Source organism: Erithacus rubecula (assembly GCF_903797595.1).
Source record: "Erithacus rubecula genome assembly, chromosome: 5".
In the NCBI taxonomy this organism is placed as follows: Eukaryota; Metazoa; Chordata; class Aves; order Passeriformes; family Muscicapidae; genus Erithacus; species Erithacus rubecula.
Genome location: NC_136687.1, coordinates 30,805,276 through 30,822,507, shown reverse-complemented (window position 1 = coordinate 30,822,507; position 17,232 = coordinate 30,805,276). Strand labels below are relative to the sequence as shown.

The 17,232-nt window shown below is 39.3% G+C and overlaps 1 protein-coding gene across 3 annotated transcripts in view; it reads left to right on the top strand.

Moving 5' to 3' along the window:
* The window catches only part of TENM3 (teneurin transmembrane protein 3), a 960,849-nt gene that overhangs the window by 926,464 nt on the left and 17,153 nt on the right, over nucleotides 1-17,232 (top strand). For all 3 annotated transcript variants that reach the window (XM_079305926.1, XM_079305927.1, XM_079305928.1), the window contains 2 exons: nucleotides 15,812-15,987; nucleotides 16,653-16,888. In XM_079305926.1, the coding sequence (XP_079162052.1) occupies nucleotides 15,812-15,987; nucleotides 16,653-16,888 (412 nt within the window). The remainder of the gene's footprint in view (nucleotides 1-15,811; nucleotides 15,988-16,652; nucleotides 16,889-17,232) is intronic.

Here is a 17,232-nt window from a genome sequence, read left to right as displayed (position 1 = left end):
TCCCACTTGCTCATTAGATTGACATTCTTCTGCTGCAAATACTGAAAAGAAATTCATCCTCGCTGCTCATTTTAAAAATTATTTTTATTTTTATTTTTTTTAAGTAAAAGCATTTCTGCATGATCTTTAATGCAAAAATAACATCTGGGTGGGTAGTAAAAGATTGTGTTTCACTGAGTGGCAAGTACACAGGAAGGATCTCCTGGACAGAACAGTAGGCTTTCACACAGGTGGACCCAGTCAGAGGATGCTGAGAAAAGAAATGTGAGCCATGGGAATATAGGAATGAAACAGAAACCACCAGCACCATGTCATATACAGGTGCAAACACAACAGCAAGAGGTATTGCTGGAACAGTAGGACTTGCACTTTTACCAACCTCAGAAAAAATCTTTCCAGTGAATTGCTTCAGCCTGTGTTACGCTCATTAAGTCATCAATGCCTTTTCACAACGGACAGATTAGCAAAGAGTTTTACGGCATCCTCAATTATATTGACCAAGGAAGATCATGACAATTTATAGATAAAATAGTAGAACTAAAGAATTCACATACAGGCTTTATGGACAACTTCATCTCCAAATGTGAACTGCCAAATAATACAACAAAACATTAAAAAATGCAGCTTAAAACAGAAACCATTCTTTCAAAAAAGGTCAATGTAGAATTAACACAGATTTTTTTTCAGTTGTCTCTGCCAGCTGGAAAAATATGTGTATTTTTAACTCACATGAAAGACCTGATGAGGTTGAGTAAAAAGGTATCTAGGAAGGAGTGGAAGATGTAGTGTTAGTGTGATAAGTAAAACTGTTAAGAGGGCCTCTAGTTGAACTATTCAAGATTACAAAGGGCATCATGGAAATTCAGTAAGTCACTCTTCTTTTTTTTTCCCCCCTTCTTCTTTTCTCATATCTTTGTGATGAAATGCAGTAGCAACTGCTGCCAAGGTCAGGGCCTAAGAAAAAGCTTTCAATTCAACACACATGATAAAGAAAATAAAGTGCCAGTGTCAGGCAGTGGCAGCAAAGCCAAACATCTGTGTTCTGAGATAACTTCATATTTCTGTCAGTGTACATTTGGCAGAGGCAGTGTGCAGGAGGACTCTGAGCACCTGTATCTACTCTCCAGCCTTTACAGATGCCCATCAGAGGCACAAGAGCAGCAGGTGCTGCTTCACTGCATATTGTGTCCTGAAGTGGAGACAGGGCTAGAAATGCTGATCCCTGACAAAGACAGCAGGTGGGATGGCACTGCTGCCAGTTTTAAAGGTATTCTTACAATAATCCGTAAATTGGCAGGGCTTTGGTAGCGGGCACCTTCCCAAAGCATTAGCACACATCTGTAATATTTAATTGTGCTTTGGTGCATCTGCTGTGTATCTTTTTAGGTCCTGCCAAGAGGACACAGAAGCACAGCAAGGGTACACAGAGGAACGAGAAAGTGTTTGATTGGGAGGGCAAGTATTCTCCTTGTCATGAGTTAGCCCTGTCATGTATGCTGAGAGACCAAAGCACAGCTTTAGGTGGGCTGAGAATAGCCATCCATTTCCACTGAGAGTAAAGTCAATGTTTTACTCTGACAGACACAGCCACTTGTTTCCAATAGGCAAATTGGGCAAGAGAGTTTGGGGGACAGTGAAATCCTGTACAGAAATTAAGGGATCTGCTGGGTACAGCAGGCACTTTAAATCATGCTGGCATTCATACTGGCTAATTGAGGACCTAGAGTTTTAATCAGGGCAGTAATTTCTCACCAAGGTGCATGCAGTTTCTGTGTAGCCCACTGTGGTGTACCGCAGTAGCCGGTGGCTCCTGAATGTATCTGTGTGATCACAGGAGAAGGGGCTGTTGTATTCACTGTGCTGTGGCTGATGGGTATGTAGTTTTCATCATAGGGAGAAGTTAGGGTACTGTGTGTCATGGAGCACATTGCTATTTCCAAGTCTGTAAATAGCCATCTTTCACACCTGATCTGCTTTCATGCAGACTTTCTGGGTGTGAGTTAGGTTATGTCCAGCTGGCTTACAAAGAGCCCAAAGGGCAGACTATTCCCCTCAGTAAGTATTAGTATTATTTCCAAGCTGCTGCTTATGCACTTCCTAAACAATTACCTCCAACCAATGTCTCGTTAGAATTCCCAAGCTGAAGTAATTATGGAAAAAGCTAGGCAATTTCACTCTCCCCAAATGTGCAAGTGTATGAGGCTTCTGCAGAAGCAAAGATATTTATCTCATCCCTGTAGCCATGGTGAAGCAGTAATCTGTTTAATTGCAACAAGGAAGATTCAGATCAGACATTTGGAGGAACTTCACGGTGAAGATTTTGGAGCCCTGGAGCAGACAACAATGATAGTGACCCCTTGCCCTTCATGGAGTGTCTTTAAAAACAGATCAGACATCTTTCAGGACAAATGCAGGAAGAACAGATCCTGCCCTGGGGTAGAGGTTGGACTGTATGACCTCTCAAGGTCCCTTCCAGTAATGTTTACTATGATGCTCTGTACAAGGTAAAACCAAAAATAAAAAATAGTACTGATTATGTAAAGCTACAGGGAATAAGGGGCAAAGGGAAGGCAGTGTGTTATTCTTCTTGCCAAAACAGCATTCTTAAAAATATCCATCAATCATTATAGCTGCTGTCTTCTTTTGAACATAAAATCCCCATATACCAAATCTATGTCTGTATATTTTCCTTTTGAAGGAAAAAATAATTGTGAACACAACTCTTTTGCCATTTTTTATTCTAAGATCAAGTATTATTGTGACTTTTGGTATTGATGATTTGGATGATTTATAACATTAAATCTGACTACACTGGGTTTCAAGAGATTTCTGCTACTATTGCCAAAATAGACTGAATTATCATAGAAGAGTTTGTGTGGGGGTGACATGATGTACAAGTGTGCATCTCTCTCAGCTTCTGCATATTCATGTTTGTAAGTAGTATGGGCTAAAACATTTTCAGGTGAAATGTTTTCTGTTGGAAAAAAAGGAAGCCTTTTTAAAATGGAAAGGTATACCTCAAATATCAAGTGAAGAATAAGAAATTATGAGACCATTCTGACTTCATAGCATAATATTTCAGCTTCATTGCTGAATGCATTTCCTTTTAATATCACAGTTTCTTTATGCCTTTTATTTACTCTATTACTCAAATTCTCAAAATATTTTGAGAAAAGGATAGAATTTACATTCCATGGTGAATTCATACTTTCTTCCCTTCACAGTTAAAAATACTCAACTGTTGGAATGTCCAATGGACTAGAAATGCCTTTTCTCAACTAGCTTTTAGTGCAGCTGGATTTTTTCACCATTCAGTTGTCACATATCTGTTTAAGTGGCTGAAGATACAGAGGAAAAATACTGTGGGTTTAGTAATAAAAAGTTCAGCCTTAGGAGCAGCTCAGGAATAGCTTTATAACTATTCTCCTGTGCAAATCTGGTTGTATAAGGAGAGCATGGATCTCAAGGACTTATTTCAGCTGAGTTCTCAGTGGCTTGAGAGTGGGTTTATGAAAATGATTGTCTTTCTTTTTTCCTTTTTCAGAACTTCAGTGTAAAGGGGAGATACTTGCAAAAACATTGCATCCCAAAAATTGGCAATCACTGCTCTGGCACGTACTAAAGCATTTGGTCTTGTTTCTTTTCATGGCTTTTTTCCACAGTTTAAATCACACTAATATCAGATCCAAAAGAAATTTACTTTTTTTTATTAATTTTAGCCTGGACACTAATTAATCTATAATTTATTTTGTCTCCTCTTTCCCTCAAGAAGGGAAGGACTGACACACAAGAAATATTTTTTTACATTCTTTTTGGTTTCTACAGTGAAATTGTAAGTACTAGCTTGAATTACTTAGGATATCATATAATCTGCTTTCTTTGTTTGTTTACAGACTTGGGGGATTTTTAATATCTTTATGGCAAAATGGATTTGCAAATTTCTGTTTTGCTAAGGGTTACAGTGTACTCAACAAAACTGACACCTTATATTTCAGGAATGTGTACCTTTTTAAAGCACTGTTGTTCAAATTCATAGTAACTGTTCTCTGTTTCCAGAGAAACTTGCTGAATAAAAATGGTATTAACAGAACATTTACAAAAGTGATTGAAAATGCATGCATACTAAAAACCAGTGGAGCCATATGAAGCTAAAAGTTGCTCAGATTAGGTTTGATAATGAAATTATAGTATTAAACAAGGTATAAAAGTAATCAGCCTAATCAAATTCTCTTACAAAATTCTGAGATATCTGAACTGGAAACTATTAACTATAACTGTATATTACGTATGCATAATATGAACATTTAAACAGATCAATCTTAAAAGTTAAACTAATTATCTGCATATTAGCATTTTGGAAGTGACACTTCTAGCTAGCCTATATGGCATTATTTCTATGCAGCAGTTTCCATTCTGAGTTTGCATACAGATAGCCAAGCCAGGCACACAAAAAGAGCGATTTCTCTTGTGCTAAGTTTTGAAATACCAGAAGCAAAAGCCTGAAAAGCCTTGCAGGTGCCCCTGTGCAGTTGCCCAGCCTGTAAGCCGGGTGTCCATCCAAGCCCTGGCCCTGCAGCCCTGCCTGAGGCTTTGTGCTCCCCAGGCTGCCTGAGGAGCTGGCAGAGGCTGCTCTGCAGGCAGCACCCATCTCACAGACACGGACTCCTTCCCTGCAGCTGCTGTGGATCAAATCCTGGTCACCCAGCGGTGGGCATCTGGGATCTGTCCCTCTGCACTCACTGCCTGGGTGCTTCTGCAGGCTCTGTAAAGAGGAAAGTGTTCCTTCCCCCCCTCGAGCCCTTCTGGAAGGTTCAGGCTGTGTGTGCTCTCCTCTGACATGAAGCAATCCCAGTAGCCACTGTTCCTTATCTCTTTTTGGCTTTCTCTCATTTTTGTTCCTCATCTTTTAGAAGCAGTATCAGCAGGCAGCAATCTAAACCAGACTAAGATGGCTCCTCCTCTCTGGAAATCCACTGCCTTTCTTCCATTACTCTGTTTTGCTCTCCAGACCTCCCACTATGTTTCCTTACTTTCTTAGCTTGTATCTTGCTCCTTCCCACATCTCCCATTATTTCCCTAAGGTGTGTTTGACATTGCTGCTTTTTCCTTTCCCAGCAGTGAATTTCTTCACAGTCCCCTCTTGTATCTCTTGACAGTCCATCCAATGTTTCCCCCGACACTTCATGCCCTGAGCTCATTTGTCTTCTCCTTCTCCTCCTCTCTCTCCCACTCAATCCTTGTCTTCAAGGCTGTGCAATAGGACACAAAGAGAGTGACATTAGTAAGCCCAGTCCTTACAAGTTTACTTTGCTCCCACAGTTAAATTAACGAGCTTTCCAGCTATTCTGGAAAGGTGGTGAAATCATGCCGAATGTGAAATCCTTACAGTAATTCATGGACTCCAGAGAATTGCAAGCAAAACTCTGTTTTCACTCTGTACTGCAGAGTTTGCATATTGTGCTTTTATTAGCAATGCATTCAGTGCTGTGGTTTCCCTAAAACTCTGTGATACAGAGTCAGATATTGCCTCTGGCTTGGACTTGTTTAGTTTCCCCGAGTACCAGGCACATCATCTGTAACTGTCAATAGCTGGCAACAGAGAATAGATTGTGTTTTGCAGTTTTTCTTTTGCTTCATCTTAATACATTGTGGAGTCTGACTTGGAAATACTGAAAATTGGCTGAAAATACTGAAATTTGGCTATGGAAAAGTCTATGTAATTTATCCTGAAAAGCAAGTATTTAATTTGATCAGATGAAAATTATATCCTAATAATAGTGTCACTTCACTTGCACTTTTACTGTATATTAAGAGATTCAAAATCCAGTTTTCATAGTTACTATTTCTGTGCCATTTCTGGTAACATGGGGAGTTATTTTCCTGTAATATTTGTGTTCATTTTTCTATCCCATTTATACTTCAATAATATGAGTATCTAAAAATTCCTAGGGTTCTTTTTACTTCTAGTTTTGGGGCTTTCATTCTAATTTGATTCTGCTTTCTTACAAATACCAGAACTTTGTACAAAATTGTGATCTGAATTGCAACACTATCTGAATGTCCTTGGTATCATAGTGCTTTTTAAGTATTTTTATCCTTTTACTATCAACAGCCTTTGGTACCTTCTGCTTTTTCTGCTGCTACTTCATGAGTGTAGAATGTTGTGGCTATAAAATAATTAACTATATTCCTTCAAGCACTTTTGTTTAGCCAATTGTCATGTTCTTGCATTGACTTTTGTGGAATCACATGCAAAGCTTGATTGCAAACTGTGACATACAGGTGCAATGTCTTTAATCTTCCCATACTATATATACTCAAGCAACAAAAAACATTCCCTTTGTTCTTAATTGTTTCTGAACTGTCTTATTGGGAATATTTTTGGGATATCCAGTCCTTGCATAAGTGCCTCTGTATCCACATTTCCTGGTACAATGCAGCATGCAATACAAATATTTCTCTCTTAAAGCATATTTGCTTCTCCTCCTCTCAATATGACACAAACTGAAGATCTAGTAGCCTCTCTCACATCTTCATGTTGATCCTTGGAGGCAAGGCTGGCCAGAAGGCAATTAAAACTCTTCCTCTCTATTCAAACCAGTTAGGTATGCCCCCTACCCAATGAGAACTTGTAGGGAAAAATATCAAGCTGACATATTTAATTTGGGGTTTTTTAACTTTCCACTGAATACATCAGCACTATTGATTGAAACAGACAATTGCATGTTTTATGCAACATGCAATTTCTGAGAGGAACTTAGTGATGGCTGTGCTTGCTGACAGGACTTACCATGTTTCTTCTTCAGATAAATCATTCAATGCATTTTTAAAATGTCTATCTTCAACTTTAAAGAATAGAGGTTATGTCTCTTTTCTAAGCCACAACTGTATCTCAGCTTTATAGTAGATATAATACAACATTATATTATTTAGTCTTACAAGGCTAGTTCTAACATTGGAGCACAAACTTGCTGTTTCAAACTCATACTGCTTAATAAAAAAAACAGCCATTAATATATAACATTAGATACAAATGTGAATTTTTAAGAGAACTGCAGTGTGTCTTCTAATTCCTTGATAGCAGTAGTATGTCTCATCTAATACACATTTACCCATTTCTTCATTTTTGAGTGCTGCTGTTTCTTCTCCTTAGAACTAGGTTACGTAATAAAAGCAGACATGAGAAGCCACTGAATAAATGATAATACCAAAATCAGAATGCTGAAGACACATAGCAATATTATTACATCTTACATGTGTGAAAAAGGAAGAATTGCTAAGATTTCTGTCAAGAAAGTCAGCATGTGATGTCTCTGGTTTCAGAAAGCACTTAGAAGTGAGGATAGTGCCATAAATAAACAGTTTTGTTTGTATTAATGAAAGAAATGTCCTGCACTGTCAATCCAGTCAGCTCTGCCCAGACTCCTGAAAGTAACTGTCTCCCTTGTGCCTTTATGAAGGACTTCCCAATACCATTTGTTCAGTTACTGACATGCTAATATTCTTGTTCCATGTTGCTTTTCTTTGCCAAGAGGAAGTGAGGGAGGCTAGAGTCAAGCCAGCTCACCCTCCTTCACACTCCCTTTGCAGGGAACCTGGTGTGATGAGGGTGGAAGGAGAACTCAGGACCCCATGTGAAAAGGCTAATCTCTGTTTTGAGTCATGCTGTTTTCAAACATATTTTCAAGCCCCATCAAGAGATTTGGTCTTCCTTGATGTCCCAATGAGGCGAGATTGATCAGCTCTCTAGGAAGCCTGCAAGGGACATGCAGTTTACAGTCTTAGTGTTGATGTCCCCTCTGAAAAAGGGAAAGCTTCTCATTTTCTGAAGCTTGCATTAATTTGGTGTGACTTGTACTCTGAAGGAATAAGGTTGTTATTCTAAACTGACCACAGAACCTGTTTCTAACAATCATTGTTTACTATCTTGGTATTCCACTGCCCTAAAAGAAAAGAAAATACACCCATATAATTTTGTTTTCCTGTTACTAATTTGCTCTTCAAACATAATGTAATTTTGATTTGTTTATTTGTCCACTTTTTGTGCCCCTGTGAAAACAGCTTTGTTGAGTTTTTACCTTTAAAAATATAAATTAAATTAAATCCCCACCCTACCACCAAATAAGAATTAAGGGGGGGGGGGGGGGGGGCAAGCAACATTACAGCTTATTCTGTGAACAGAATATCTGACCAAACAGACCAGCCTTACATCCTTTTTTTCACTAAAGACCTGTACACTCAGCTCTGATAGTGTAAGCAGACCTTACAGCAAGGAACAGTCTGTCACACAAAGTATATATACACCAACATTTCTTTTATTTGGAAGGCCATACTCTGGTATTTATATCAACAAGGCACACGGTTTATTTGTGCAGTAACAGATGAGCTAAAAAAGTGGGGGAGGTGACACACAGACAAGGCAGCAGCCCCAAGGTGACCCTGAGGTTAGGGCAGCTGCCTGCTGGCACGCCCTGGCACATCCAGAATCCATCCTCTGTGCAACCCCCAGGGCTCAGGGGCAGTGAATTCCCATTACAGGGAAGTTGAAAAGGGAGGGATGAGTGTCCTGTAGATAACAGCCTAGCTCCTGTTTTTAGTCTCATCTTCATAAAAACGAGCTCCCTTGAATTGCTCCTGAATTGGCTGTGCTCAGTTCAACCGTGTGAGCTGCTGAGGCACACCCCCAGCCCTGGGAAGCTGCTCCATCCCTGAAAATGGATGGATTTCATGTACTCCCCTCTCAAGTAAGCCACATTGCCTACATCCTGCTGGTCCCAGTGCACCCCTTCCCCAGGCACATACACTGGTTCCTGCACTTCAGAAAGCAGTGGCTTCATCAACCCTACTCATTTGTGCAAGTTCATGTGCATGTAGGGTGCATGTCAGATATGTGAGTTGTGAGAGACTCCTTGGTTTTTGTGGCTCCTTAATAAAATACACATGGCAGGTGTTTGCTGCAGCAATCAGCACAGCATGGAAGACTGCAGTACCATACAGCAGTGAGTGAGAAGTTTGGCAGTGTTCTGGCAAAAAGTAAAGCATCCCCAGCATGGTAAATTCCTGTATTGCTTCTTTCTCCACAAAGCACCACTCCCCCAAAATATCTGGCTCCAAATACCTGAAAGTCATTTTGGATTGGGCTGAGAAAGTGGCCAATCTTATGCAGCACACTGAACTCAAGCTTGTTTGTCTGGTTGTGCAATGAAGTGGAAAATGAGCATCAAAACCTCCATATGGAAGTGAATGAGCTATCATGGGAAAAGGTGTTGATTCATTCCTTTGAGCTCCCTTTCCAACAGACACATTTCCTGCAGTCATTCTCGTTTAGAGTGTGCCTGTTGTTTTGCAGATGAGTTATGGCTGTCAAGAAAGGCCTATTTAAGTGAATTGTTCATGTCTGGTGTGCTGAATGCCAGTTTACAAAAAAAGACCAAAACCTGTCCTTTTAACATTATGACAAAATAGACACACCAAATAAAAAGCCTCAAGAGCTGCAGTTATAACAGGATAAGGTGAAAAGAGAAATTGCCAATCACTTTCCAGCTGAGAAAATCTCTTCATTAAACCTGGACTAAAAAATTTGTCCTGACCACATTGCTGAGATAAAAGATCATTACCTGAATTATTTAACCAGCTGTGCAAACAGTTTTATAAGGCTTCTCCAGATGAAAACAAAGTAAAGACCCTTTCCCCATGGAAAAGCCATCAGATAAAGGAACAGGAAAAGCTTGAGTTGTCTGACAGTTGGACAGGACAGAGAAATGTAGGCTGATACTAATACTTTTAATAACCTTCTGACTTCTGTGGTTTTGTGAGTTTGCATTTTCTGCCCAAATTCCATTAAAGCAGGCATATAAATTTCTGTCCAGCATTGGGATTCTGGTTGTAGTTTAATTTAGCACTTCCTTAGAATTACTCCTAGATCTGTTTTCTGCAATTCCTGTTTATCCACTTTTTTCTCAGAGCTAGGCACAACAAAAGGGACAAGTGAAAAGAAAAAAAGAGGGAGATGGGAAAGGAATAAAACAGGAAAGAAAGGGGAAAGAAAGGAAGAAATTTTGTTAATATGTTTAGAATTCTGTAAGATTGGGAAAAATTGATTATTTTCATAAACCCATAGGACATTCTGAGTTGGAAGGGACTCACAAGGATCATCAATGTCCAGCTCCCAGCCCTGGCCCTGCACAGAACAACCCCAAGAGTCACACCATGCGTCTGAGATTGTTGTGCAAACAGTTCTTTAATTCTGTCAGGCTTGGTGGTGTGACCACTTCCTGGGGAGCCTGTTCTAGTGCCTGACCATCCTCTAGATGAAGAACCTTTTCCAGTATAAACCATATCCAACATAAACCTCCCCTGACACAGTTTCAGGCCATTCCCTTGGGTCCTCCTGTCACTGATCACCACAGAAAAGAGATGTGTCCCTGACCCTGCACTTTCCCTTGTGAGGAAGCTGAGACCACAGAGAGGTCTCTCTTCAGTCTCCTCCAGGCTGAACAGACCAAGTGACCTCAGCTGCTCCTCATACAGCTTCTGCTCAAAGCCCTTCACCATCAAGCCTTCTCTTGGCTGCTCAGCTTCACATCCATCTTACACTGTGGTGTCCAAAACTGCCCCAGCTCAGAGCAGAGCAGGACAATCTCTCCCTTGCCTATCTGTGATGCTGTGCCTGATGCACCCCAGGAGATGGTTGACCTTCCTGGCTGCATTTTTTGTCATGCTTAGCAATATTCCAGAGAAGAAAAAAAGAAAAAATGCTATCACTTCATAGACAATAACAAAATTTTAAAAATCCACTTGTCATAATTTAAAAGCTACTAATGTATATCAAATTGTCATTTGCTTTCTTCTTGTTAGAAGAACAAAATATTGGAAAGACATACCACCATATTCTTTATTGGTTTTTTTTTTTTTTAATTTGTTGTCTCTCGAAAGGAAGTAATAGTTTAATATTTCAGGTTTCCCAATGTTATTGTACTGTGAATTCACAAGCAAGATGCTAAACCTTTTAAGATACAAATACCAATGTACTGTGTGGAAATAAAGCAATATTTGCAGGTTAAAAATGAGTAGTTATGGATCCACTGATGTGTCTATTTCAACCAGACTGAATAAGAAATGCAGATGGAAAAAAAAAGGGGGGGAGAAGTCATTTTTGTCCATGCATCTTTAGCTTATTTTCACCTTTTTCATTTTTGGTAGGCCCATTCAGTCCCTCTTCAGACATATGAAAAGCAAAAATGCATATCAAAATGAGGAAAGCAATGTAAAAATTGACCAAAGTAAAAAAAAAAAAAAAAAAAAAAAAAAAGTAAAATTCATTCTATTCCAATCGAAAGGTTTTTTTTTCTTTCTTTCTACAATCCACATAATGGTTAAAGGTAGCCAGAACTAGAGCTTCCAGTAACTTGCCATACCCAGTTTAAACCAGTGGGGGACCAGAGAGCTCCTTACAGGTGATGAAATGCTAATAAAAGTGATGGGATATGAACTGTGGGCTTCTTTCCTTTTGATCAGCAAGGTAACCATTTGGATACTGGTTGAGCATGCTGTGAAAGTGCTACTAGAGTGGGGTTTTTTACCATCATTTTCCAACTTTGAATTCACTTTCACTTGGGAGCGACTAAACCTACAGTGTGCCACAGAGGCTGGATACAAGTGAAAGAATTTGGGAACCACAATTCTGTCATGTTAAAGACAAAGGTCCTCTCTGTAAATGTAGCTTAAATGGCCTTGACAAGCCAAGGGAGACATTTCATTGCCAGGTTAGGACAGATTTTTCAGCATGTTGTCAACATGATATGCACCTAAAACAACAACACATTGCACTCCTGAATGTCAACCTTGAACCTTCTGTTCTCACCTGCCAAGAAGCAGCATGCTGGTATCAAAGGCTTCCCATTAATAGTTTGAAACAAGTAGGGTAATGTTCCATACAATTTTTTAGCCACTCTTGGTAATATGAGTTGCATAGAGGAAATACTTGATGTGAGTTGAGTGAAAGTGTTGCAGTACTTTTCTTTTCTACTGTCAAGATTATACATGTCTATATTATGAAATGCATTCATGCTTCATTTCTCTATTACAGTATCCCAAGTAATAGTATAATCTGTAACCAGTCTTAAACACTTAATATGCATTTGGATTGTATGTCTTGTTATCTGAAATGTACTGGAACTGATGTGCCTTGCTCTTCAACCTGACATGTTTACAACAGGAAAAAAAAATCACAGAATTTTTATTGAGGGATTGTGCTGCAGAGGTCTGGGGAAAAACAGTATCAGTCATAACTTAGCAACTGGCTTTAGGCACAGCCTTTACTATACACTTTATTTCTATAGCTCCCTATTCTACGTTGAAATAACTTCTGATATAAAACATTAATAATGCTCTGCAAGTTGGGATTGAGCTAAATGTGCTACAGACTAAGATATAATACACTTGAGAAACAAGTCAAAATAAAAAAATAAAAAAGAAAGTAGGACATTTCCATCTGTGGCAAGGCTTACAAGGAAATTATTACTGCAAAGTGAAGTGTCCTACATAGTCTAGAACAGAAAATGGTCTGGGAAGGCATGTAATTAAAACTGAAGGAGATGAGCAATGGAAGAGAGACTTCCAGCAGGTGAAGAGCAAAAGGTCGAGAATCTGGGAAGTTGATAATCATTATCTCTGAGAAATTCTCACTGCAGAAGTGGAAAACTATCTGGCAGTGGCAGCTCATCCTAAAGAAGAAAAAGGATTTGATCTAAGGGGAACTTCCACTGGCAGTAGTGGTAGCTGCCCCCACTGCTGCCTCCGTAGTTATTGACGAAATATGAAGATTGTTGTGTTAATGCCAACAGAAATGAGCTGAGCGGATTAATGCACACAAGGTCACATCCAGGGAGCAAGTTTCTGGTTTGGATTCCTGAAAAGTTTACTCTTGAGGAATTGAGGAGGTTGATGGAACGACTTTGCTGTGGAGCCTTGCAAAGGAGAAAGATCAGAGGGCTCCATGGTAACACGTGTGCCTGAGCTTGTGTTTGGATGAAAAGATCAAAGAGGCTGTGAAATGCCAAATATAGGCACTCACCCTCTAGACTTCAGATCTCATTCCTTCTAGGGCAATTTCAATATTAGAACACTAGGCAGATAAAAAGAAATCTCTTGGTCTAAAACTGACAATCTTGGATGAATAAATTCACCTTGGCAGCAGAATGCAAGGATATTTGAATGTAATAAGAAAAATGGCTGCAGAATGCCCAAAGGTATGAGTGATGTTGCTATGCTGTGCATTGATAAGGCTTTGATTGTGGGCAGGAAGATAGCAAGTATAAAGTAAGTTTAGTATTCGATGTACAGTGAGCAAAATGAAGGACACACATAGCAATCTGTCATAAAATTGTATATGTAGTGAATTGTAGAAAGGCCCATTTCCTCTTTTTGTTCCTGGCTTTAAAAGTATGAGAAATCCTATTCTTACCTTTCACATCTCAGTCACATTTTCTTCTTGCACTAGGATGCCTGAGCCAAGCAATCAAGGCTTTTACAATTCTTTCAGCTTTAAAGTCATGTTTTTAAGAACATGAATGTGTAGCATGATTTCTTGCTGGTCTTTGAACTCTTCCCCCACTGTAATAATATTAACTGCTTATCTCAGGCTCATGATGTGCCTTCCCATATTTGTGAAAGACGAGACCAGTTCAAGAACTGTAGGCACAGTCAAAAAATAATAATGTGGAAGCAAGAATGCATAAAAGAAGGATAGCACAGTTCAGTGCTGCATACTGCACTAAAGCCACACACTGTGCTGAATACTACTGATGTGTAGCATTTTCCAGCTCAGGTGGTATACTGAGAAATATGGTAATTAGTTTCTCACAGATACTATGATTAAAAGGGTAAAAAGTTCTTACAGGGAAATCTTATCTTCTGTGGCTTTAGTAAGCATTGTTTGAAATAAAGACCAGTACTTGACTGCTGCAATCAAAGCATAGAAGTAATTCCCAACAAAGTAATTTGGTACCATTTTCAAACATAAAGCAGAAAATGGAAAAGGACACTAATTGGACAATATATGCTCCCCAGGGAGTTGGAAAGGGAAGTTGTGCATGAAAGTAAAATAAGTTATTGGAGCTGAGGCATGAGACTGAAGGTCATGAATAGGCTAGCAGTCACATTCATGCACAAGGAACTTCAGTATGTTTGTTTTGGTCTCCTACATAAATGAAATATTTCAGCTTGCCAAGTCCAGTATGTGAAAAAGAACCACAATTAGGGACAGAAGCATACTGGAAGAAACCCCATTATCTTGAAATATACTTAACTTGAAAAAATAAGCTTCCTCACTTGACTTCCCTGGCTTGCAGTATGGTTTCTGATTTTTAAACATTCTTTTCTCTTGCCTGTTGCTAAGTGAAAGTCTTACATAAACAAAGGAAATCAACTGTGCTAAAAGGATGGAAATGACTGTATGCAAAAAGCTGTCAAAACTACAGAGTAAGCAAACTGGAAGAAAGCATTTCTTAACTTAATCCTTTCAGTTACAGCAGTGCAGTACTCATGCTGTTCAGAGAAAGTTAGTGTTGTGGGTTACAGCTGTTAGGATTAATTCTCTCATTTTAAGAAAAAGATTTTCTGTAGCCTCAGTGATATGCTTGGGGCTTTTGGGGGGGCTTTTTTTGGTTTTGCTTTTCTTTTTCAGTAGGAGCAATTTTGATGATAAATATCAGCATGAAATGTCTAGCGCACTGTGAGGACCTGCAGGGTCATGTTCTAGTTACTTTGAGAGACTAAGGCATTGTTCAGCTTGCCACTACATGGTCACAGGAGCAGGATGGAAAACTCCTGAGAGCAAACAGGTCATATGTGGGCATGAAATCATCCTTTGGATGCTTTTTTCTCTCTGTTGCAGCTACAAGTAGGCTATACTTCAAAACAAGGAGCTTTAGCTGAACACCTAGACTGACAAATCAAGACTCTAGTAGTGGAAGAGCTAATCTTAAAGACAAGCTTTATGACCAGAAGCTCACAGAGTGCTTTACCTCTCTCTATACTGTGGTCAAAATGCATGTTTGGATATAAGCATGGCTCTGGTTATGTACCAAGAACTACTTCAATTACAGAAATTCTATCTGTCTGTTAATATTAAATGGATATCTAGCTGTTGTTTTAAATAAATGTCAGTAGACACAGAAAAAAAAAATCTCATGGTTTGTGTCACAATTCTCAAACTACGATCTGCAGGCATTTAAAAAGTTAGAGATGCTGTTCTGGTTTCCAGCTACAAGCCTCTTAAGTAGATTAAATATTACCCCAGATTCTACTCATACTAATACACAGGACGTTAAGCACTCAGGAGTACAAATGTTCTGCATACTCATTGAATAGGAAAGGCCCAAGAGACCTCTTAATAAAATATACCATTTTTTAAAAAAAATTGAGGATTCCTACAGTAACAGCAAAATCTAGTCCAATAAGAGGGAGTGAGTACAGAATGCTATAGAATTTAGCACCAATAAATATGCTTCCTTTGAAATGGTGAATTAGATGTGCAGCAGGATCTGGTCACACTTCAAAGAATAATATGCAGAGCTGAAGATCCATCTGTTCACTCTTGCTCTTACCATTGAGGCTGCTGTATGTTAAGCAGTCTTTTGAGCACTTCAAAGCATGTTTGAAGTCTTTGCTATGTCTATCCCATGCACACAATAAAAAGCAAAAGTGCCTTAACAATATGAGTAGCTGGTGATTTTGTTCATTTTAGTTGTAAGTTGAAACAATTTGTTCCTGCTATGTATCATTTCTGGACTTCCTTTTTTTTTTTTAGCTACGATAGCGAGGGCCGTCTAACAAATGTTACATTCCCAACTGGAGTTGTCACTAACCTTCATGGGGAAATGGAAAGGGCCATTACAGTGGACATTGAGTCATCCAGCAGAGAAGAAGATGTCAGCATCACTTCCAACTTATCATCAATCGATTCTTTCTATACCATGGTTCAAGGTACTGTAAACAAAACATTTCTCAGTAGATACAGCCTGAAAATTGTTTTCTTGTGGTACAAGCAGCTCCAAATAGAAGTGAAACTTTGGGAGCATAGTGTCTGGAGAAGAGGTGATACATACACAGTTTTACACCTATACAGAAACAACTGTCCAGGAAAAGCAATACTTGCAACCAAAGTAGTATTAAGTAAGTTTTCTAACCAAATACCTTTTGTAAGCAGCTGTGAGAATACTTACTTTGTATTCTAAAGAAATATTGGAAAGAAGAGATGGATTGAAAGGACAATAGGTACAGAAATAGTATGAAGTGATATTTTAGCATGTAATATCCCAGCAACCACATCCTTGCAAAGGTGAGTAGTCATAGTAAGTTTAGGATTAGGCCAAAAATGCCTGATGTAACACCAGGGAATGTGGTTTGTGCCAGTCCAAAGAATACTATGAGGATGAGACTTTGCTGGGTCTTTAAGTAATTTTGATGATAGGTCCTAAAGGAATTTTTGCTCCTCTGGGATACATTTATTCTTAATCTCACTCTGGTTCTTTATTACCATTGGGTCATTCATGCGAAGTCAAGATGCACATATTGCATAAAATATCCAGTACAAAGGCAGAATCTTAACCCATGTAGGTAACCTGCAATTTTCTTTTTGGCCTTTTCAGATCAGTTAAGAAATAGCTACCAGATTGGTTATGATGGCTCACTGAGAATCCTGTACGCCAGCGGCCTGGACTCACACTACCAGACAGAACCCCATGTCTTGGCTGGCACTGCCAACCCAACCATGGCAAAGAGAAACATGACCCTCCCAGGGGAGAACGGGCAGAACCTGGTGGAGTGGCGATTCCGGAAAGAGCAAGCCCAGGGAAAAGTCAACGTCTTTGGCCGAAAGCTTAGGGTGAGCACACAGCATGAGTGGTGTCTACTGCATTCTCATTAAGGAATGAGGAAATGTAAATACATTCCTGTAGGTATTGCCATCCAGCAGCCACAGAATATTTACTGTAGACAAGCTGACTGTAGGTCTGGAAGTACTTGATTTTATTACTACATTTATTGGCTGTTTTATTTATTAATTGCTCTTTTCTGTGTGTCGTGGTTTAACCCTGCGCAGAAGCCAGGCCCCACACAGCTCACTCACTCCCCCACCAGCAGGATCAGGGAGAATTGGAATGGTAAAACCTAGAGAACTCATGGGTTGAGATAAAGGGAGTTTAACATGTAAAGCAAAAGCCACACACA